The sequence below is a fragment of the Sarcophilus harrisii genome, chromosome 6 (genome assembly GCF_902635505.1).
Source record: "Sarcophilus harrisii chromosome 6, mSarHar1.11, whole genome shotgun sequence".
Classification (NCBI taxonomy): domain Eukaryota; kingdom Metazoa; phylum Chordata; class Mammalia; order Dasyuromorphia; family Dasyuridae; genus Sarcophilus; species Sarcophilus harrisii.
Window position 1 is genome coordinate 35,630,481 of NC_045431.1, and position 24,924 is coordinate 35,655,404.

General features: G+C 33.9%; 1 protein-coding gene across 9 annotated transcripts in view; it reads right to left on the bottom strand.

The window, feature by feature from the left end:
- Nucleotides 1-24,924, bottom strand: part of FRYL (FRY like transcription coactivator) — a 262,394-nt gene that overhangs the window by 58,245 nt on the left and 179,225 nt on the right. For all 9 annotated transcript variants that reach the window (XM_031942465.1, XM_031942463.1, XM_031942464.1 and 6 more), the window contains 13 exons: nucleotides 21,357-21,448; nucleotides 16,677-16,849; nucleotides 14,837-14,997; nucleotides 14,227-14,337; nucleotides 13,253-13,407; nucleotides 12,998-13,097; nucleotides 11,745-11,913; nucleotides 9,636-9,895; nucleotides 9,110-9,250; nucleotides 5,127-5,295; nucleotides 3,796-3,880; nucleotides 3,179-3,291; nucleotides 202-352 (listed from right to left, as the gene is read on the bottom strand). In XM_031942465.1, coding sequence (XP_031798325.1) covers nucleotides 202-352; nucleotides 3,179-3,291; nucleotides 3,796-3,880; nucleotides 5,127-5,295; nucleotides 9,110-9,250; nucleotides 9,636-9,895; nucleotides 11,745-11,913; nucleotides 12,998-13,097; nucleotides 13,253-13,407; nucleotides 14,227-14,337; nucleotides 14,837-14,997; nucleotides 16,677-16,849; nucleotides 21,357-21,448 — 1,880 coding nt within the window. The remainder of the gene's footprint in view (nucleotides 1-201; nucleotides 353-3,178; nucleotides 3,292-3,795; nucleotides 3,881-5,126; nucleotides 5,296-9,109; nucleotides 9,251-9,635; nucleotides 9,896-11,744; nucleotides 11,914-12,997; nucleotides 13,098-13,252; nucleotides 13,408-14,226; nucleotides 14,338-14,836; nucleotides 14,998-16,676; nucleotides 16,850-21,356; nucleotides 21,449-24,924) is intronic.

The following is a 24,924-nucleotide window of genomic DNA, read 5'->3' on the forward strand; positions in this document are numbered from 1 at the left end:
GCTTTCTTTCGGCTCTCTCCCCAATGCTTGGCATGTTGCCTGGCATACAGTAGAAGCTTAATAAATACTCACAGATTTAGTGATGGCATGCTATCTAATGGGATCCTAATCTCATGTTTGATCCATTTTGTACCTTTTGATATTGTACAAAGAAAGTCAAAAGTTTATCAAGTTCATAAAGAATTACACTCTAAATTTTACCTGTGAAGAGATAATCCAGGTGATGAAGTTTCAGGCAAATAATCCACCAATGGTGACCAACAGCCTCCAGCAGGAGGAAAAGGCAACGGCTCTCCTTGATTATGTTCCATCACTTTCAGTCGCCAATTAGAGTAAAGTGGCATTGAATCACCTATCAAAATAAAATTAATTATTTTCCTTTTCTACATCATTTGTTTTATATCAGCTTCACATTACTCAAAAGAAATAAAAAAAGAGCTCCTCACAATTTAAAAATATTTTTGCCAGAAAATTAAGCATAAATACATGATCAAAAATGCTAATTTGAGAAGAACAAGATCATAAATCTTAAGGTCAAAAGTTAATCTTATTTAACAGATAAGATAAACTATGAAACACAGAAAGTAACCTATCCAAAGTCACAGAGAATTAAGTTTCAGAGTTAAGATTCAGATGTAGGTCCTCTGCATCCAAATCCATTTTTTCTTTCTATTACTAACAGCACAGATTTATCAGGTCAGGCTCATTCTTTGTACCAAATTATTCAATGAAAAAAGCATTTATTAAGCACCTTTTTTAGGCTCTAAGCCCTAAACCCGTGCAGGGAATTAAAAAGACAAAAGTGAAACAGTTCCTGTTCTCAAGGGAACTTCTATCAGGGAAACACCACTGCTGACACAAAGTCAGAGGTGAGACACTACGGCTGCAGGGATCAAGAAATCTCCTGTGTGAGGCCCTTGACCCCAAGCTGTGAGAGAAGCCAGGGATTCCGAGAGGTGGAAATGAGGAAAGGCTGAAATCAAAGCCAGAGAAACCTACACAAAGACACAGACACAAGAAGTCAGGTATGGATGAAGCACAGAGAGCAAGAAAGGTAGCATTGAGTGAAAGACGGGGAGGTTGAAGTCGAGTCGAAAAGGGTTTTAAAAGTGAAACAGAAATTATGCTTGATCCTCGAGGCAATTAAGTTACTGGAGTTTACGGAGCAGAAGGCAAACCTGTATTTAGGAACTTAACTTTTTGCATGAAGACATCTGAGAGAGTGAGATGGATCTAGAATCCACAGCAAGAGTGTAAATGACAGACACCACGGTGTGACCATGACAGGGGAGAGAAAGAGATAGATGCAAAAGCAGTAGAAGTAGAATTATTAAATGGCAAATGACTAAATGTAGAGGGAGTTAAGAGTAAGGAGCCGAGAGCATGACCACAAAGTTGGGCACTGAAAGGATGGCAGGGCTCACAATAAAAAGGGGGAAGTGAAGAAAAGAAGAGTTTTTGGAAGGAAATACAGTAGTAAGTCCTCCTGGGGCATGGTGAGTTTGAGATGGCTATGGGAGATCCATTTTTAAATATCCAACAAGTAATTGGTGACATGGGTAAGACAGGAGCTCAGGAAGGAAACGTGTGTGTGTGTGTGTGAGAGAGAGAGATATGCATATAACTAAAAACAAACACATATATATACACAAGTTTATGTGTACATATATGTATGTATGTATGTATGTGTATATATACACATGCATACACACACAAATATGTTATATATGTACTTATATTTTGGCGCGAGGACCAGGAGACTTCTTTACAGATAAAGCAGCCTTATAAATTGGTCCTTTTGGGACTTCATTAATACACTGGGTAATTTTTATATTATACTAAATCTTCTACAACACAGAGGTAGGGAGCAAAAAAGCCTCTGAAAAATGAAGAAAAGTATTTATGTAATTCTGGGCATGACACTGCATACAGAAAATAGAAAACCAGAACAGTTTGTAATGAAAGAAAAATAAAGGGAATCTGTCAATAACTTATTATTTTTGTTTAGAATGAAAGATCAATGAAAGAAGACAGGAGAAAATATAAGAAGGAACTGACTCCAAGAGGAAAAGTCACTGGCTTGAGTTTTTCCTTCATGAAAAGTTGTCTTAGCCAATACTCTTAGCTGCACTCTATTATTCTATTTTACAATTATGGCAAACTTTCATTTGTCATTCAGTCCATACTTGCAAAAAGAAAAGAATTCATGCGTTTATTAGAATAAGAAAATATATTTTCCCACATTTTAAAATCCCCAAATAACTGATTCAAAGTTATATTTTATGCTGTTAAATAGCTAAAACTTCTTTATAAGTGGCACTTATCCCTACTTTTTTACTTCTTAATTTTGTAGAATTTTGTAATTTTGTAGAATCAGAGACATAAAAATCACATTGGAGTAATATGGTACAATGTTAAGAGAACTTGATAAAGAGTTAAGATAATTCCAGCAGTGATTAAGTTTTCTGTGAAATTGGACAAATTACTTTACTTTATTTCTATAAAATTATGAGGGACTGGAAACCCAAGACATCTTCAAGCTTTCAAGTTCTAAAATTCTAAATCAGCTATCTTTTTTCTTCACACAATGCTATTTTTATAGCAAAAGAAGAAATATCTTCTAACCATCCTAAAATTTGTAATATTAATTAATATTAAGTAACCATTCAGTATAAGTTCCTTAGGAAATGATGGGGTGAAATTTTCATAAAATTCCTTTTCACAAGCAAGAAGAATAGAGAGGAAAGTTCATTCATTATACTACATAGCAACTGATAAATAAACACAATACTTTTGCATTAATTTTTAGAATGTGCTATAAGTTTGCAACAGCTATTTAACTACATCTTGGAGAAATTTGCTTTACTACTTTGACTTTTCTTTAGTTGCAATATTGACTTTTCTATAGTCTTAATAAAATGAGTCTCAATTTTTAATCTACTTAATAACATAGTAACATTTTTTCTTCCTAAAATGAAAATGGCATTGATTAAAACATTTCTATTGAAATGAGCAATCTGTTGAAAACATATTTACTCTTAGAATAGTCTATATAGGTTAATAGAACTATAGGCTTAGTTATGGAAATGCATTTTTAACACTTTAAATAAAGTAATAGTATTTACTATTTTTACTTATAATATTTGATAATTATAGAAAAATAACTTGAAAGCATTACTTTTCTCTTCTTCATATGATCCTCCTGAGCTGCTACTGTAACGAGATTCTAGCCTGTGATGTTGACGATTTAAATTACTGTTCAGTCCACTGTAGATGTCTAGATGAACATAGCTGCAGAAAAAAGTTAGTAATTAGGCACAGGTGACAGTAAACCAACAAGTATATTTTATTATTCATTTTATATGCATAAATATACACCTTGCAAAATTATAACAGAAACTGACTATATTTTCTTAATTTTCCTCTTGAAATTCAAAAACTAAAGTTTTTATGCCAAAGATTAACTAGAGATTCAAATCTTAAAAAAATTTTTTTTGGCTGATAATTTTTAAATAGAATGCTGATATTAAGATATTTATGTCTGCTATGCAAAGACAGGAAAGGTTAAATTTTACAGCAAAACAAAATACAACAGAGAATTTTTTATAGATAACATATTATTTTAAAGTATATTTTACAAACTCTTGACAAGAAATAGGAAAATTTCCATTACAGTAATATATTAATCTTAAGAATTTTGAATGAAGGAATATAAATTAAAATCCATAGTTCAACACCAATAATCCTGGATTATTACAATAATTACAATCTCAAGTAATAGGATGAATTACTTACTTCTCCTCAGTGCTGTCTTTAATATGCTTATTGTCAATGCTGCCATCTGTAGGAGGCACCATTGTATTGCTACTGGAAGTGGTTCCTATCAATTAGAATGAAAAGTACTAGTATCTATATATTATAAACATGTATAATATAATAAGTGATTATATAACATTACATAATTAGCAAATAATACATAAACTTCCATGACCTAGCCCAGAAGGTGGCCCAAAATTTTATTTGGCTGTTGAATGGTTTTATCTGGAAAAATCAAACGGAAAATCTGTTTACAGCATAATAAGTAGCTTAGACAAGATATTATTCTCAATTTGTCAGATAAGTAGGTAAGGAGGTGATACGTTAATTTAATTCAAAACACAATATAGTTTATTTGGCTCTGTATATGTATGTGTGTTCCTGTGCATGCTATAATACCCAGCTTCTTAAATTGTGGTTCTTGACCCCATGTAGGGTCTTAGAATGTGGGGGTCATAAAATCATGATTTATTATCATGTGTGATTTGTATACTTATTTTACATACCTATCTACCCAGGGGTCACACAAAAATTTCTTGGACAAAACGGGGTCACAAGTGGAAAAGATTTAAAAAGCCCTGCTGTACCACACATAGTGTTTGCAAAACTTACCTTTGTTCTCTCCTCCTCTGTATCACACTGAACCCCATTTTCTTTTGCTGGACCATAATCTGTGCCACACATTAACTAAAGCTGAGCTCCAAGAGTATTCTGAGCCCTCTCCCCCCCACCCCCTCTAATTTGGTGACTTCAATACTCTGTACTGGTTCAATTACCACCTTTATATAGACAATTCATATATCCATATATATCCAAACCTAGATTCTCTCCTGAGATCCACTTGAACATCTTAAACTACTTATTCAATCTTTCAAAAAGGACACTGTGGAGGCACCTCAAACTTAGCCTGTCCAAAGTAGGACTCATGATCATTCCCCACGATTACTTGTCACCAAGCTTAGAGGTTTTGGTTGCCATACTCAAGTTCACATCTTATTCTTACTCTTTACTCTGCATATCCATTCCTAATTCCACAAAAGCTCTTCCAAACACCCATTCTCTCCATTTATATAATCACTATCCTAGTCTAAGCCTTTATTATGTTTTCTGGCTTTAAGTTTCTACCCATTTCAATCCACCCTCCCAACAGTCACCAAAGTGTTGAGTTCAAGAAGTCTGTAGTCAGTATGAACTATCTAAGTGGTTGCTGGAACTGGATGGCTTGAGACCAGAGGGAGAATAGTGCTGAACACATGGATCAAGGGTCCAATCTATTGATAGATGAATGACAATATTAAATAACTTCTCACCTGAGGTGACAGATGGTATTTTATAACTTGAAGTAATGCGATAATATGGTGGGTTATCCATGTGAGTGACCCCTGAGCTGACTGGGTCTGTGAGCTGAAGTTCACTCACCAGTTCTTCTAAGAGCTGCATGGTTTTATCTCTACCTAAATATACAATAACCTTTTTCACCTGTCATGGAAAAATTTGCAGAAAACAAAATAATGAAAGGTTAATATTTATCACTTATAAAAATGATTTAAATAGTTGATTTTAAAATTAAGTATAATTCAAAATTCAGCACATTTTTCAGAGCTATTGTACTCATAAAGTCATAAAGGGAGATGAATTTACATTAAATTTCCTTCCACCTCCTCTTGTATATAAAATCACGATACTTAGTTGACAGTTGACAAAAACTTTGTCCCTCTACTCCCAATTGCATTTCCCCCTTTATTTTCACTCTCAGAAATTTATTTTTGATTTGAAAAATTTTAAGGTGTTAAAGATATTGGGGTTTTTGTCTTTTACATTTTCTGTCCCCCAAACCAATTCATGGAGGTATTAAAAAGGACTGTGGAAAAAAAAAATAACAAAACAATTTCCCTGATCATCACTTCCAAATCTATAACTAGAGCTCTTGTTTTTTATTTGGCCTCTACCATTTATTTTCAACTGAAAAGTCCACCAATACCCCAATATTATATATGATGAAATATTTTCACATTTCCTTCCCAAACTTGTCATTTATGGCAAACTCTTAAGTTAGTCTCACTCTATCACTGTTGGTTCCCAACAAATTTCTAACTAAACCATTATGTTATTAGCAAATAGTTTTATCATATCTCTAATCTTTATGCCTTTAGTTACTTTCTCTTGTGTTACTGATACTGCTAATATTTCTAAAACTATGCAAAAGCAGCAAAAAGGAGTTGTGTCCTTGCTTTACTGGATTTATTGATAAAGTACCTAGTTCAGGGGTCCTTATCTTTTTTTGTCAGAGGCCCTTTGGTATTATGGAGAAACCTCTGGTCCCTTCCAAGAAAAAAGTTTTTAAATATGTAAAATAAAAAACCGTGTTTACAAAAAAAAAAAAATTATAATATTTTTTAAGTTATCAAAAGTATTTTTAAAAATTCATAGACTCCAGGTTAAGAACCCCTGTTTAATTGTTCTCTACACTACATATAATGTGTACTTTTTGTCATATTTTAAAAAAAGATGCATCTATGCTTATGTTTCATGGGGTTTTTAGTATAAATGATTATTGTACTTTATTAAAGGCTTTATCCTGCATCTATTGATAATTACTTAAGCTTTATATGATTTTATTATATATATATATATATATATATATATATATATATATATATATATGATATATGTTTACATTCTTGTATTTCCTGATATAAATCCATTATGTTCCTGGTATAAATCCATTATGATCATAATGAATGATTTCTTAGTCTTTTTTTTTTTTGCCAGGATGTTATAGAAAAAATTTTAAAATAAATATTCATTAATACATTTTGATCTATTTTTCTCTTTCTTTGCTTTTTGTTTCTTAGATTTAGGGATTAGAGTTATGCTTGTTTCATAAAAGGAGCCTGATAAGAGTTCTTTTTTTCCCCTCAAATTCTAAGGATAATTTATGTAGTAAATATTAATTCACGTGTAAAATTTTTTTTAAAGTTGAGGAAATTATTTTATAACTCCAATCAGATGAGGTAATGAGTACTTCATCACCAAGTTTTGTCAAAACTTCCATTGTCAAATCTGTTTCTTTCTCTTCCAGTTAATGATACCACTCTAGTCAAGACCTTACTACAAAACTTAATGGACCACTTTCCTTTTCCCAGTACATATCATGAATGAGGAGAGCAATTCCTAAAATTCTGAATTATATCATTCCCCTGGGAACCTAGCTCATTGCTGTTTCCCATAACGTCCATATAGAATGTTCCATTGCTCAAGACTCAAAATCTTTTCCCCATTTTATCTAAATAAAACTAAATAAAATTTACTCTTCCGCAACAAATAGATTTTCCCTTCTATTAAGATTACTCTGCTAGTGGCAGCTGGATGATGCACTGGCCCAGCAGTCAGGAGGATTCCTAATGTTGTCATTAGGCCTTAGTCACTTAACACTTCCTAGCTGTGTGACTTTGGCCAAGTCACTTAACTCCAATTGCCTATATATCTATAGTGCACATGTACACACACACACACACACACACACACACACACACACACACATTCTACCTTGAAGTAAGATTAGTGTGCTTATGAGTCTGCACACTTACTATACTTACTCTTTAGGTCTTTACAATGCATTTAAAATTCAATGGCTATAGAAAACTTCCCTTGATAAGTTTATTAACTATTGTCATACTTCTGTCCTTGTACCAAAACCTATATCCAATACTTACTACAGCAAATTATCATATTCAGATTAATCCTGTATTTTACACCATCCTGTACTTTTTTCATATGTGTCAGGATTGGCACACCAAAAAAGTTCTGTCTTTGTGTGTACCCTTACTCACCCTGGACCGTTTCCTACAGTATTAGGGCCCCCTTCTTCCTTGCATTAGCTAGTATTGAATCCAAAGAGATTGTTCTAATCGGCTAGCTGGCTGCTAGCTGCCACTATTTCCCTGCCCATGCACTTGTGCCTCATATCCATCCATTCCCTAACAGTTAGGCCATATAACAGAGTCCTGAACCAGAAAGCACAAAAACCTGAGTTCAAATCCAGCCTCAGATCCTTAGTAGCTGTGTGATCCCAGACTAGTTACTCAACCCTGTTTAGTTTCATTTCCTTACCTATAAATTGTGGATAATATTAGCACCTATATTCCCACCCCCAACCTCTACCCCCACTGGTTTGAGGATCAAAGGTGATACTAACTACAAACTATTTAGCATATAAAGGGCCTGGCCCATAGTAGGCACTTAATAACTGCATGTTTGCTTCCTTGCTGACATAACCTCCTATCTGGCAGGTTATGCCAGTGGCAGGAAAAAAAAAAAAGGGAATGACCTAGATGATGGGTTCTGAGCAGACTGCACTGGGAATTCTGGGCTTACTCTTGAGCCACACCATGAGGAGCAATTTAATCAAGGGAGTTCAAGGGAGAGCAACTGAAATAATAAGGGGATTTGCAATTATGTCATATATAAATTAATTGGAGGAAATAGTGGTATTTTGCATAAACAGAACAATTGTCTTCAAGAGTTTGAGGGGCTCCCATTTAGAGGGCAGAAGTCACTACTGAAATTGATTTCAAGTCAAGGCAATGAAGTATCCTAGAAAAGGCTAAAACCATTCCTCCGAGAGTCACTGTGTGATTATGGGCTAATAATTACTTCATCTCTCTGAGCCCCATTTTTCCTCCCTATAAAATGGAGACAACAGTTGTAATATTACATCACACATAATTACTGGGAGGCTCCAATGTGGTATAACGTCTACAGCAATGCCACCAATTAATATTACAATGACTCAGGCGAATCCCCTACAGGCATCCCAAAAAGAGGTTACAAGTAAGGGAAGAGTACAAAGAGAGTAGAACACAGTGGCTGTAGCTTCCACTTCCCCTCTGACTAGTGAGAGGGAAGAGAGCTGGGAGAGGCCAGGAAGGGGCCCCAGCTTTGGAATCCACACTCACTGGCTGCTCACTTTGTGACCTTCATCTGTTACATGAGGGTTCCAGCTCCATCCAGCTCTAATTCTCTGATTTTTCCAGCTTGATCCCAAAAGGAGGAGTATAGGTAGGAGTGACAGAGCAGCCGACTCCAGCTCAGTCTATGAAGAAACGTCCTAGAAGTTGGAGCTGACCCATAATGTAATAGCCCATCTCAGGAGGCAGCTGGGCGAAGGCTCACCACCAGCAGGATGCCAGGCCGTGGCCTCCCCAGCTCTCCTAAGCCTTTCTGTACTGTATTATACTGCCTGTGCATGGAATGGGTGTTCAGAAGGATCACTGTTAAACTGAATACATACATAAGGCAAGAGGCTGGGTTCACTATTCACTCCACAAATGCTGATCAAAAAGTGCAAAATTATTTTCAAATTCTTTGGCCAGCTGTCTGCTAGTGTGGTCCAAACATTCTCAATCTCTGACCATGCCAACTCGTCACCATACTATGAAACAAAATTAAGACACATTCATTAAAAAAGATTAAAAATGTAAAATAGAAATGCACGTAATGCTTTTCTAATGAATTATTCTAAAAGGCTTTGCCCACGAAGCACACCACCATCTAAAGCTCATTGAGGCAGCTATAGGCATTATGTTCAATTTCTTTGACAAATCAAATGACTACTCATTTCCTTTATTATAATTTAAATATAAATTAGTTATCTCTCAAGGCAAGAGCAGCCAGAGAAAGTGTCATTTCTAACAAATGAGAAACTTCTTCAAGAAAGCATTTAGAATTTCACATGTTAATTGTCCTACAAATTTAGCACATTATCTCTTTCAAACCAGCTTTAATATTCTTTATAACAAATACAAAGATCAGGTTACCTTTGCTGTCATGTACATCAAATTGTTCAAAACCATGGCTGTAGCCTGTGGTGACCCCCAACCTTCTCCTCGTAGCCAACGCCGGCTATTCACCATGAGTTCTCGGTCTTTTAAAGCTTCATCTTCATCTTCATCGTGCCGCCTTACTGTTGGCAAAGGTTTTAAATCCACCAACTCTATATTATTCATCCATGGTAACAAATAGTGCAACATTATTTGTCTGCCAGCTGGATGAGCTGTTTGAATTCTTTGACTTATTTCTGTAAAAAAAATTATAACAGTTCATGCTAAAACAAACTGGACTTATTTGCATTTGCAAAATTATAGGTATTTAAAACAATCATTTTACCTTTCTGTTCATTTAAGCTAAGTGATATTAGAATGAAAAAATCAATAGTTAAAAATAAAGTCACAGTCTTCCTTTATGCCTGAGATATTTTTCAATGCTTAAAAAGGAAACTTAATTGCAGAATAGGAAAAAAGTTCTCATCCTTACTGTCACAAGAGCTATTAAGGTAAAGGTCAGATGATTATTTGCCATGGATGCAATAAAAAGAAAATTTGTACATTGGCTTGGAGACTAGACTGAAGTTCCATCCAATTGCAAAGTAATATAACTCTATGGATATTATGTCTTTTCTTAAAGAAAAGAAAAAATAAGATCTTCAAGTAAAATGAAATTTCAAACTACTTAATTACTAAATGTCTTCAAATTTAAAATAGTTAAATATAGGTATATGACTTCCATCAGGTGAGTACTTTGGACTATAAGTTAGATATCCTGACTTTTATTTAATTTTCTTTTTGACGTTTAATTTTCATATTGAACTAAAAAAAAAAAAAGCTGGCATAAATTTCTCCGAGGACATTAGTAAAAATTATTACAACATGGAATATATAAAACTAATTTTATGTCTACAAAAGTGACTCTGGGACAACATAAAAATTCAATTTAAGCATTTTAGTGATTTAGGCTATACAAAGGACTTTAATAGAAAACCTTTAAGAGATCATTTGGCAAAGATGAAATAAGTTATCAATGGGCAGACAAGGAATAATGTATATCTTTTTAATATTGCCTTCACTGTTTGGGGATTAAAAGAAGGAGGAATGGAATTGGGGAATATATGGGAGGAGGACATAAGAGAAAGGAGAATAGAGGAAGGAGAAAGGAGGTAGATGAAAGGAGAGTGAAGAAAAAAGGAAAGAGGACATTAGAGAAAATAGAATCGGAGAGGTAAATTGCAGGAGGGAATAGAGGACAAGGTAGGGAAAAGGGCACAAGATGGGAGAAGGAACGGTATGAAACTAGATGGAGAGGAAAGAAGGGAAAGAGATGAAGAGATGGCCGGGGGAAGAGAGGGAGAGAGGAAATGTAAGGAAGTAAAAGGACTAAAAAGGGGGATTAGTTAGAAAAGAAAGAAAGGGAAAAAGGAATGGATAACGAAAACAGTCCAACTTCTCAGCTTGGCAGTGAAGACCCTCCACAATGGAACTATAACCTACCTTACCAGTCTTTTCTCCAAACATCTCTCCTATTTACACTCTAGTTTGCTGCCAAAATAAATTAGGGCAACAATGATGGTGAAATTCTAGAAGAAAAACACTCCCCTAAAGCCATCAGCACCAACCTACTTCATGGCAAACTTGATGGCCAATCATCAATTCCCACTAGTGACTATTGGAATCTAGGGTGCATTCCAAATAGAACATAAAAGATAAGCAAGTGGATATTCTGGATGGAATATTTATGTGGAGAAAATGATATCTCAAGTCTCTTCCATTTCTATGAGTCTATGATGATCTATGGGTTGGTCTGCTTTTCTGTCAAAAGGTTTTCAGTAGAAAATACAGGGAAATACACATACATAAGAAAAAGTAGTATAATAAAGTCATTTTTTTTGGGGGGGGGGATAGGGATAACATTTAATGACTTTAAAAAAGTATTTTTTAAGACAATCATTAGGGTGTACTTTTTCTACAATGATGCATACTAGATCTGTGTATATTTATTTAAATTCCACTTGGAAACTAACAAACTCTGAAAATCTGTTCAAAGTAGGGATTTAAAAATGTCTAAATAAGACTTAATCAATTAAATGCTCATACCTGAAAAGATAGCAAGGGTTAATTCAGGATAAGTCCTTGCTAATTCCTCTGACAACTGATAATATGAAACAGAATACAGGTGTGGTAGAGGAGACAGCTGACTAAGCACTCCATCAGTTCTGTGAACTTCTAATTTGTGAGCATAACGAAACATCTTCGGTTCCAGAATCTATAGGAATAGAATTATAACAATTAAAGCTAAAACTTAGTGGTCTTTTAAATTTCTGTTAAAATTATGTCTCCTTACAAAATTATCTCCCAAGGAATCCTCTTGGCAACAGAAAGTATAATAAAGTATCTTTAAAGCAGTTTTTTATATTAATTACTGCTTTAGACAATATATAGAGGAAAAATTTTCCTATGGCATTTTATAGGAAACTTTGTGTTAAATGCCAATAAACAATACAGCTCTGTCCCAAGGCTTAAAATATACAATAATAAACTTCTACCATTTCCCCCCTTTCTTGCAAAATAAGTATAATTTAAAACAATAACAACAACTATGACTACTACTACTATGCTAAGTGCTTCAGTCTCATTTGATCCTCACAATAATCAAGGAAGGCCCTAGTACTCTGGACACTGTGCCATCCAACTGCCCTCTCAGAATTAGCTCTAATATTGATGTGAAGGAGTCAAAAGCTCTAAAAAAACCCCTCCAAATTGACAAGAATGGCTATTTCCATTTTGAGTAAAAAGAATATGATATGAAAATTCATATTATTTGGAAATATATGATGTTTTCCAAACCTAGCAGGTCAGTTAAGAGCTTGTCATCTCATTCTTATATTGCCAAAAATTTAAAGAGTAAATGAAAATATTCTCTCATAAAGGAAAACTTTAGTTTCATGAAAATAGTTTTTATTCATTTGAGAAAGATAATCTAATAAAAGATTACTATAAAATAAATTTTCTTTTTACTCAAGTATAACATGTACTGGAGGTAATTTAAGGTACTCTTAACATTAAATAAGATTTTAGAAACAAATGGATTTTATAGAACTCATAATTTTCCAAAATGACTTCATATACATACATTTGAAATTACAAATGTGAATCTATATAGTCAACTGAATTGGTCACATATTTTTTGAATTTCAATGACCCATACTCTGTCCACTACTGGCAAGCTAACTCATTATAAATATATGTATGTATGTATATAAAACATGATGCATGTTAAAAGAAGTAAAATAAACAATTCTGATCTATGAGAAGTAAAGCACGGGCTTAACTAAAAACTGTTGACAGACCTGTAACAATTGCATAGCAACTTCATAGATATTCCTCGAAGAATCAGCTGCTTTAAACAATATCAGGTTTAGGAGAGTCACTGTGTCACACTGGTAGTCTCTGGGAATAAATTTTACATATTCAGCAAAATACTTTAAAGCAGAAAGAAACACTCTACTATTAACAAACATAGTATTTCTAAAGGGAAGTGAAAACAACTCATTGAAAAGCAATGTCTAAATAAAAGGCAATGTTAAAACAAAATAATAAAAGACCTGTTTTGGAACACATTTGCTATAGCTTTAAAGCAGCCAGCGGCGACCCTCTTGGAACCCGTGTAACAGCGATCCACAGCCCAATACATCAGATTGCTCTGGTCAGGGTTGAGCTCCAATAAGAGCGTAACAGCCTCACAGCCCAACTGATGAACCTTAAAAACAATGTAAAAATAGAGAAAATTTAATTTTTGATTTTCAGAAATGTTTTCACTATAATAGCATGTATTTATTATATAATTAATTATATTAATTCCTCCCATCAGATTCCCAATTAAGCAGATATGGAACTACTAAAAGAGGACACCAGAGGATGAAGTTACTTTAATAAATTTGGGCTTGTGGTTCAAGCCCTCTTTGAAACTCCTCTTTGAAAGCCTTTCTGATGGTGTTAAGATCAAGTGTAAATAATACATTTATTACTTTAAGCTGTCATTCATGTCTAGAACATTTTGTATAAAATCCACTCTAATGCAGTAGTCATAGATAAGACATTAGAAAGGGAAAAATGTACACTCCCTCCTCAAAACTGAAGACAATAAACGTAAAGTAATGTGCAGGTTGTAGGAATGATATGGATGAAGGGAAGGGACAACTAAGGTGAAGTAGAGACAGAAGGTTGAATAAACAAGTAAATATGGAAAAAATTTTTATTATAGGAGATCAAATATTCTCTACAAAAGTACAAAATACACTATTTCAGCCTAATAAAACATGACAATTAATAAGTCCATTTTCATAAGTAAGGGAAATGTGACATACCATCAACTAACAAATACTGTTTAAGAATTAGAATCTTAGATAATTCTGGATTACTTTTATACAATATTCTCTTTCTGCATGTTTTAATTAAAATTCAGTTTTTAATCATTTAACAAACAGGGCTCAGATTAATTAGTTCATCCTAGAATCCTAAATTCCTTAAAAGATACATGAATACAAAGTACTACAAAGACACACGTTTGTCCTATTACCTTTTTGTCCAGAGAATCTAAAATATTATCCAGCCATTTGTATAAGTAGCCATCTGAAGAGAGTCCTACATTATCCGCAACAGGGCCGCAGCACAGAACAGCAGACATAGCCTTCAAAAACAACATTAAAAATAGACAATCTAATAAATAATGCTGTTGAGTGAAGCTGACTGAGAAAATTCAATCAACTTTAATGTTTGCTAATCTCAAATCTCATAAAACAGAGATATAATAATGTCTGTACAATAATACATATATCTGTAATATAGAAAAAGTAAATGACATGGCACCCAGTCAATTTATAAAATCTAAAAATATTTCAAATAAGATTAAAAATAAAAACTTTAAGTTTTTATATACCAAACTTTTACACACACACAAACAGGGAGAGTTACGGGGTAAAGTAGAAGGAGTGATCATTCCAGGTAACAGGAATATTGTAAAACAAAGCTACAGACATAAGAATATGTTTAGATAAAACCACAAATTAAGTTGGAGTGCAGTGTACATAGAGGAGAGAAGTAAAAGAAAAAGTGGCTAAGCTGAATTCTAATGCATCATGGTTTGAATACCCACATGTTATGAGAAAAATACAGTGGTAGGTAAATACCTTTAATGCACAGTACTGGTGTCTATTAATCTGCATGTTCCTATCACTGTATCTGTCCAAAGGAGTAAACATGATGCTAAAAGGACCTGCCCAATGACTGAACAACATGAAGAGACTGTGACGAAGGCTCTGCTGGGGAAAGATGCTTCTTCTCTGGTGAACTATAAAGAAAAGCAAAACAGAAGTACCTGAGTTTTACCCTACTCTCCTTTAAAAGTATGTGAAAAAAATGTGAACTAAAATTTCAAATTTATCATTTTAGTAAAGGCAAACTTTCAATATACAATGTTGTCAGAAAGATATATTCCATTTTATTTCTATTTCATTTATGCCAAGTAAAAAAGAAAGATTACAGCATATGTTATTATGGCATGGTATATGACAACTTTTAAAGCAGAAATTTCATCCTGGCAATATGATGTATTTGAAAACAGGATGGAAATCGGTAATCTGGGATACAGTTCCAACTATGACACTAATTGTATGACCTCAGTCAAAATACTTTATCCAAAGGGCCCCAAGTTTCTAGGTTTATAAAATGAGAGAGAGCTGGACTATCTGAGATACTTCAACCTTTAACAATCACTCTATACTAGAAGATCTGGAAATACAATGTCTAGTTTTGCAATACAATTTAAATTTAGCAAGTAATCTACTTATCCTATAAGAATTACAAGTCTATTATGTGCATGTGCATGCCCCTGTACACATACATCCACACCCTCTATTTGTGTAGCTCCTGGTTAGAAAGTCCTCCTATTGATGCAGGTTAACGCTTTTTCATCTGGGGAATTAAGAAGTTAAGTGGCTTGCCCAGAATCATAAAGGCAGTAAGTATCAGAGGTTGTACCTGAAAACTCTAGCTTTTAGCTGTCTCTCTCTGCCCCCACCGCCCCCTCCCTGTCTCTCCTCCTCTCCCTCGCTCCCTTTCTGTTTCTCTCTTACACATTCATAAAAATACATTAAAATTATCAATGAATTTTTATTTGAGATCATCTAAAAAATTCAATAAATAGGTAATGTCAGAATTTGATGCTTAGAAGTATTCTCAAGTCCTAAATCTTACTTACAAGAAACTTACAAGTCACAAGTGTCTTATTATTGATTCTTATCATTGAATCTGTATTATGCCATAAGCTTACTATTTGATTTTCAGAAATTGAAGGTTGTAAAACCCACATAAGAAACAGAATATATGTAGGCAAATCAAACATACAGGGAGAGTGAAGAGCCTTGTCTTGAAAAAGTTGATAATAATTTTTTGAAATAGAATTCATATCCTAATAAAAACATAATTAATAGATCAGAAAAATTAATTCTAGTTTTAAAATTAAATTTATATTTGTAATAGGCCCCAAAACAATATTTGATATATTATAGATATACAGTACCTTATAATTTTTTGGAAAGTTATCAACAATATATTATTCACAAACTAGATGTCAGATTCATTACTTCTCATTTTTTCAAGGTTATTATTGATTTAAAGATACCAGTTTACCTTTTCTCCAGACTTTTTTTTTCTTTCTCCACTCTCATCTCTCTCTCCCTCCCTCTCTTTTCCCTTTTGTGTACTTCTTTCTGCTGCCCAATATATCTACAACAAGTTTACTAAAAGCCTCCACTATTGTTTGCCTCTAAATTTCTCTTTTAGTCTTCATTTTGCATGAAAATGAAAATGTGTCAATTCAATAATTTTATAACCTCTTGCCACCTGCACTTCTCTAACATTTCCTAATGCTTAGGTCTTGTCACTTTAAGTCCCAGTCTCACTGTAGTCACCATTGGAGGAAAGAAGACACAGAGAATCAATTAATGCTATAAATACTGAGAATGATACCTGGAACATTCTGAATGATATTCGCCACTAAGGCACTAAAATGGCATCGGATATCCTTCAGGGTATCAGAGTCCTTTTCATTTTCAGCTTCTAGGAGTTGCCTAGTTAGATCTACATATTCCAGCAAAGTGTTATTGAGGGAATGTGTTTCATTATCAAGGCCACCACTTGCACTGAAAATAAAAAAGGAAAATTATTAAAGAAATACAAAGTAAAAAAAAAACAAAAAACAAAAAACAAGATTTTCTAAGTCATCTAAAGAACTAAAGAACCAAAATCAGAAGTACATTTGTTAAACTCTGCAAAATTCCTATATTAATAGGATTGTGAATGCCTTAGGATTTTGAATATAATGTTGATGTTTTATCAGGGAAACAAGATGTTGATTAAGTATTTGTGGTCCTATACTAAGCAAGTATATTATATGAACATATAATAATGTTAATTAGAAAATGACAACTTTATTTTGGTGGAGTTTTAAAACATTATCTAAATATGGTAGTAACACAATATTATATTTAAAAGCACAGAAACAAATTCCTTCCTTTATTGATTATTAATATTGTATAAGAAGAATTTTATATTTTAAAAGCACAACAACCAAGTATTCACAGTCTAATTTTATAATCTCTTTAAGAAAATAAACATTTGTGAAGGCAAACTTAAAACCCAATTCCCTAAAGTTTTCTTTTGTGTTTTCTATACTGTTTTACCATTCTATCTGTATTTAATTATGAATACATTTTATTGTATTTCCTAAAAGACAATACTAGCTTTGATAATACTGGTCCTTGATGGTAGCATGGGACCCCAAATTCTTTTGTTAATAAGGTTTCAGAAAAATAAACATAGTATGTGATTTTAAAAAAATACCAGTTTTGTGTTTTAACACAACTTGACTCATATTACTTTTATTTTTTTGTGAGACTTTATGTGACTTTTATCATGTGACATTTAAAAATACTGTTTCAGTACCAATTCTACCTTAGTAGAATAAGAGGTTATTATTTTTTTTTAACAAGGAGTCCAAAGTGAGTATTAATAGTCTCCATGTGCTTTATAAGCACAAATGTGCTTATAACAAATGTATTTTATGTTTATAATTTGATCTTATAAAATTTAGCTAATTACATGTGATGATTTTGATATATACCACCTTAATATGCCTGAATGTGGATAGTTTTCTTTTTTAAATAATAAATGTGGTTTTTTTTAATAGTTTAAAACTTTTTTCAGATTAAAATTCTGTAAAAAATTTGTAATTCATTATTTCAATGGCCCTGTGAGCTCACTGATATATAAACTTTCTCTAAAAGCAGAAGTTGGCTTCATAATTCACCCCATCTTATTCTTCCCCTTCCCAGAAATTCTCCCCAGACTAGGCCTTCCTCCAAGTATTTTTACATTCTTATATCAACACAGCACCCGATGATATCTGTTTATCCTTTTTAAATTACATGTACTCTTTTTTCAATCATATCTTTTTTTGTTGTTGAGGCAACTGGGGTTAAGTGACTTGTCCAAAGTCACACACCTAGGAAGTGTAAATGTCTGAGAGAAGATTTGAATTCAGGTCTTTCTGACTTCAGGGTTGGTGTTCTATCACTATCATCTAGCTGCCCCTCAATCATATCTTTTAAGTATAATCTGTATCTTACACTATTCTTACACACACAAAAAGGCCAAAATCGTACATGATTTATACATAAAGGGTTATACCATATGCAAATTAAGAGAGCATAGATTAGTTTATTAGTCAGATTTTAGGACCAAATAATATATGCCAAAAGCTTATCTAAACCTGACACAAATTTCTCCACTGTTCAGAAGTCACCTGTAATTTTAATGCTTTGGAAATGGTGGTGCTTCAGGAGAGCAACAATATATAATCACTGGAAGAATATAGTTGTTAAAAAGATAGGTTTTTATTTTAGGGAATATCTTAAAGCTCTTCTTCCTACTCATTGACCACATGGATTAACCAAATGAACCCAATTAAATACATGCTACAGTCTGGGCAATAGGCAATATTCATCAATTAATTTGTTTGGTTCCATTTGGGTCATTTGGCTAATCATTCATGAATGAACATAGAACTCACTGAGATCAGGTATAGCTACAATACAATATCATGAATACTCCAAACAGTATGATGCCAGCCATTCACGGGTAGAATGAAATAATAGTGGGTTAATGCCATCATCTAAACAACTTCTCAAACTGAATGGGGACTGGTGAGATAAAACATAAGGAACTATGGATGTACACCTGCTAATATGTTTTCTTTTAAACTCATGTTAAACCTATTTTATATACTGAAATGAATCTACTCCTATGGATTTGGATACCCTCCTCAAAGGTAACCAAAAAGATGAGTTCCACAAAAATTGCATATTAAGACAATGTTTCTGTTCAGTTAGATGAGAATCAAAACTGAATACAAAACTGCAAAAGGACATGCAATTCACCTAAAAATGTTCAGGAAGATATAATAGAGGAATATGGCACATAAAGCCAATAAAGGCTGAAAATCGGATAAGATAGGTAACATAAAGTACATTTAAGATATTCATGAATCACATCTAGCCTAGAGTATTACAATGGACTCTTAATTGATTAACCTAATTCAAGACACTCTCTACTTCAGTTCATCCTCCATATTCTCCTATCCTATCAACTTCAGTGGCTCTCTCTAAATAAAAAATATACTTCTCTAAATTTTAAAGCCCTTTGCAACTTTACCCCAACCTATCTTTTTAGCCTCATTATATATCTCTCCCCTTTCCACACTCTGCAATCTAGTCAAACAGATCTCCTTTCTCTTCTTGGTAGACATCTCAGGGCCTGGGCACCAGCTGATTAACATGCCTGGACTATACTCTCTCCCTATTCCCCCCTCAGAGAATCCTTCTTTTCTGTTAAGATGTTGCTCAAGAGCTGCATTCTCCATGAAGTCATACCCGACAGCCTCCCTTTACTATTAAAGTTACTCTCTCAAATTATCATGGATGTAACTATTTTCTTCTGTACATGCATGTATATTCTGTCTCTTCTATCAGAATGTAAGCTCCTTGAAAGAAGGGATTGTAATGCTAGCTCTTAACACAATGCCTATTATACACTAGGCCCTAAATAAATCTGTGTTGCTTAATTTATAATTCAGAGGCCACAGATTTAGAGCTAGACAGGTTAGTCCAATGTCCTGGCAGAGAAGGAGCTGAAGCCAGGTTTTGCCACAAATCCAGATGCTTAATTTTCTTTCATTCTAAAATTCATGAATTTTAATATTTTGAATCCTATCCAATAGCACTAGCCTCTCTGACTTGACCTGAGGTATTCTAGCAGGGAAGTGAAAGTGAATAGGGGAAAGAGAAAATAAAGGGCTAGAAAGAGAAGTGGATATAATAATTTAAACTATGTGCTCAAGGCTACTATATTTATGACTCAGAATCCACTGACTGCTACAAGTATGGTACAATAAGAAAAATATTTCTTGAGTACCTTCTATGAATAAGGAATTGAGTAGTACAAAGAGGTACCAAAAATTACAAACTGATTAAAAAAGAAAATATAAACTAGAATTAGAGAGACAAGATACACATACATGAGAAAACTACATAATACAACAATGTTGGAATGTAAACTCCAAGATGTCAGGCTATCTTAGTAGAACCTTGCACACAGTAGATGCTAATTATAGAATAAAATAAAAAGAAAAAATCATAAGAATGGTATCACAAAACACTATGAGCAAACGCTAAATGAAGGAGACAAACAAAGAATGTTATGAATTCACAAGGAGATGGCAAAGGTGATATAGAATAACACAATTTCATCAATATATAGTCTGTAATGCAGGGAGTCTTGTATAATTTTTGCATGCCTATGACAATGAGGTTTTGGATTATTTGTCTAAGTTGTACAGTTACTTAAAAAAAAAAACCACATGTCAAGTGGATTATTTGTACCACTTCTATCCCATGCCACAGATGGAATGGCTAATTAACATTACTTTCATATTACTACATCCTAAAACTTGTAGTAGGTAGGATCATAAGCCCTGAGATTTAGAGCCAGAAGGGACCTCAGAGTCCATTTTGCAGACAAAGACAAGGACATGCTATGTTGTATAGGCAGTAAGCTCCAGGAGCAGGATCTGGATGTAAACTATTCAACCCCAGAGCAAATATACTTTCTATCATAGCATCCTGTCTTCCTACTTCCTATGTAAATACTGTTGTAATGGCAGTCAAAAACAGAAAAGATTCTCAGTATTGTGAGGTTTATAAGAGGGAAGAACTGGGCTTGCTGTGTTTGGCTGAGGGAAGAACCAGCCCCAGTGTCCAAGGGGCAAATGCAGGCTCTCCCCAAGGAGCATCTCCACCACAAGAGAAGAGGGCAGTCACAAGGGACCATAGTTTTCCTCTCCTTGGAAGGCTTCAGCCCTTTGTGGGATCTGCAGAACAGGGGCTGCAGGTCAGGCACGGATAGCTTTTGGCAGCTTTTGGTCCTTTCTCCCACCAAGATAGTGTGAGTCTGGGAGGCCCCTAGCTGCTGCATAACATGACTGCATCATAAGTACTACTCTATAAGAGTAACAAAGAATGGTTTTCCCTAAGGACTTTGTTCTTTTTTGCATTTCAATGTTCTCGCCCCAAAGAAAACAGCTCCAGTACTAACCTGTGGCTGATGACACCAGCATCGGCCAGCAGTTCAAATATCCGTACCAGCTGCACTCGCAAAATATCTCGACGCCTGCGCCGTTTCATATTCTGCTCCATATCAAAGGAAATACAGAAGACATATTAGAATGTATGCGGTGATGTCTTTTTTACTGAACTTTAAAGAGTACAAAGGATTTTCCTCACAACAGTGGTGTTGACACTTCAAGCTGTCTGAAATATCTCATTTATACAAACATCATTTTCGGCATTCTGCCAGGTGCAATATTGTGAATGGGAAGGAAAAAAAACTGAATTTTTATTTTAGGATAACTTTAGGGAAGAAATAAAGGTTCTACATCTAGGGAGGCTGCATGGTACAGTGAATAGGGTTTGGATTTGAAATCAAAGGATGTGGGGTGCAATCTGGTTTCGGCCTTGTACTGTATTACATTGAACTTTTTAAACCATCCATAGAATGGGGATTGAAGGTTGTGCAATGGTTCTGAAACTTACTTGCAGCTCTAGATCTATGTTCTTATGGTCCAGTTTACAGATTTGTTAAACCTTTAACAGCAGCGAAAAAAGTTGGAAAACTCTGCTTTAAATGGAAGAGAATGTACAAGGGAGTTCTGAGTTTCACAGAAGTAAGAAAAGGAGCAGCAATACAAACTCCAAGAGGATTCCAAGAAGTCCCCAAACTTCTGAGAAGTGTTTTTATTAAAAAATTGTAGCACTGAGAAGTAGGCTAAGAGAGCTTGAACTTTTGATGCTAATGATGTGAATAACCAGCTACTTTTGACAATTAGAGGACCAAATAGGATACAGAACATCCCAAAAGCCTTAAGGTAGCTTCACACTGTCAAAAAACTTTCAAGTATCTAGGAAGAAGCAGCGAGATGTCATGGATGGAGGTCAGGGCCGCAGAGGCAAGACAACTGGAGTTCCAGGACAGCTGTCTGGCATGTGTGACACTACGCCTTAATTTCTTAGTGCTCCAAGCAGCCAGCTCCCTAAAAATATAAGCAGCAGAACAGGCGGTGATCTGCCTTGTTATGGGGATTTTTGCTTTTTTGGGAAAACCCTTCTAACAATGAAATCCCAGCTCAGCTTAAAAAAATAAACAAAATCCAAACATTTAATCAATACAAACTAGGTCAAAGGTACAAAACATAAGATACAAAGATAGATAGCATCTCTTCTTTTTTAAAAAAAAAAAGGGGGGGGGGAAAGCTGATGGTATAGTAAGGTAGACTGATAAGAACACAAACATACTATATCAGTATATTTTTAAAATATTTCATTTATTTCATTAAATAATCAGTTTGGGACAAATTATCTGATTTTGGAGAATAAGACACTCATTCTAAAAGATTCTGTTCATGTCTCCTCTATTTCCTATTTCTTCCTCTATTGATACTGGCATTTTAATTCCATGTTTTAAGCTATTAAAGCTTTAAACTTCACTAAGATTTTTAAGATATTATTATTATTATTATAGAGAAGAAAAGTTGTACGACTCACATTCCAAATAATGAAATTTCCAACTGCCAAGCAAGCAGTGGCTAAAGTATGGCTAAGAGTAATAGAATTTAAGCTTCACTGTTACTTTCTAATGAGTTATAAATTTAAGAGAGTACAATATTACTTGATTTAGAGTAACTGGAAAAAATTAAGAAGTGGATTAAAGTTATGTTCTTTAAAATTTCTTCTCTATGTTAATTCTGTCCAAATAGATTTTTAGATATTTAATTAATCTTGACAATTTTAAAATAAAAAGCTCCCCTCACTCCCATTCTCCAAGGACTAGAAATTAACTACAAGGACATTAGGCATGTTGTATTCCCTGAGAAGCACCATTTAGTGTACTAAACGCTGAACAAGAAACATCAAAAGATATAAATCTGAAAAAATATTCTCTAAAAGTTCTCAAGTTCACCTGTAGCTATAATAGCCTAATAAGAGTTCCCCCGTACCCCCCAAGAACTGGTTAAGAAACCATTTCACAGCAAAATGTTTAGATATGGAAATGATAGCTATTTCAACTGAAGTAGAGTTAGCAGACATGGAATTAAATGTTCTAGATATATTATCCTATGATAAATATATGATTACCATGTATCATCTAACTCAGAAAATAGAGAAGAAATGAACATAAAACAAATTTTGGCAGTTACCCCAAACTAATTATTTGATAAAATAAACCATCTGTTTACAAAATATATTCCCACACTCTAAATTATCATTGTCAATGTACATGCCAGTCCCATTACTAGACCATGGGTTCTTTGAAGGCAAGGATTATATCTCATTCATCTTTGTATTCACCAACATGTCCCAAAAGTCTTAGTGAAGTTTTAAGCTCAATTTTTTTTTCTGGTTAATTGGACTTGCAATTTTATTGATACAAGATGTGCTAGACCTGAACCTTAGGCTGCCCAGCCTCTGGGCTATGTGATTTCCATCCACTAGACTATAATGTCTCTCCACAAATTCTCAAATTAAATTGAAATTAATTTCTCTTGGAGAATATCAGAGGACTTGGAGCTGAAAAATATCTCAAAGGCAAAGCACTCCCAGATTTTCAACCTTGGGGCTACAGAATCCCAGATAGTGGAGGTGGGCGAAGATTTATTCAAGTAGCCATTCATACACATCCATAAACAAACATACCACTAAAATCTTATTATTTATTTATTAACATTTTCCAAATGTATTTGGATGCTTTTGTGATTAAATAAAATAGACATTCATGTAAAAGTATTACTGAATTGATAGTAGCTTTATATAATGTTTTTCCCTGAATAGGTACTAATAACACAACTGTTATGAGATGGCATGAGGTTTTGGGGTAGCTTCTTGTTTATTTTAAAAGGGATCCTTTCAATTTTGAAAATGTTGGTAACCTTTCATCTAGCTCAAATTCTTCACTTTACATATGAGAAATGGAAGCCCATCTGATCGAGTCCAATGACAAGATCAAGATTAAGGTAGGAATGCCTTTCAGATCAATGTGTTTTAATTCTTAATTCAACATTTTTAATACTTAACACTTTCAACTGTATTCTACATTGCAGTATTTCTACTACATGACAATTATATATTAGGCTGCCTAAAACAGGATTGGGTGGTTAAATCCAGGCAAGCAGCCCAGCTCTATCTATTTCATATACATCTGTTTTCATGTCTTAACTCAAAGATGTTAAGCACTGTATAGAAACAATTTGCAAAGAGGTATTAATTTATATTCACAGAACTTAGCAACATGCCTAAGACATAGTAAACTTTTAAAATAAATTAAAATAAATTTCTATTTTCTTTTTCCTTCTCTCTCTTTACCAACTTTTTCTTACTTAACTCTGTTCTTTTTCTTCTTCCTCTTCCCCCAACTTCCTTCTCTATCTATACCATTAATCAATGTACTTCCTCATCTTGTAAGCTGCATCATGTGTTGTATTTTATTACTCTATTCTCCTGAGGAAATGAGTGGTACTTTAGCTAATGGTTCATAATACATTTTATTAAACTTTTCAGAACAATGTCCAAAATCTTCTAAAAGGTCTTCCTCCTAGCTCAATCATAGTCTT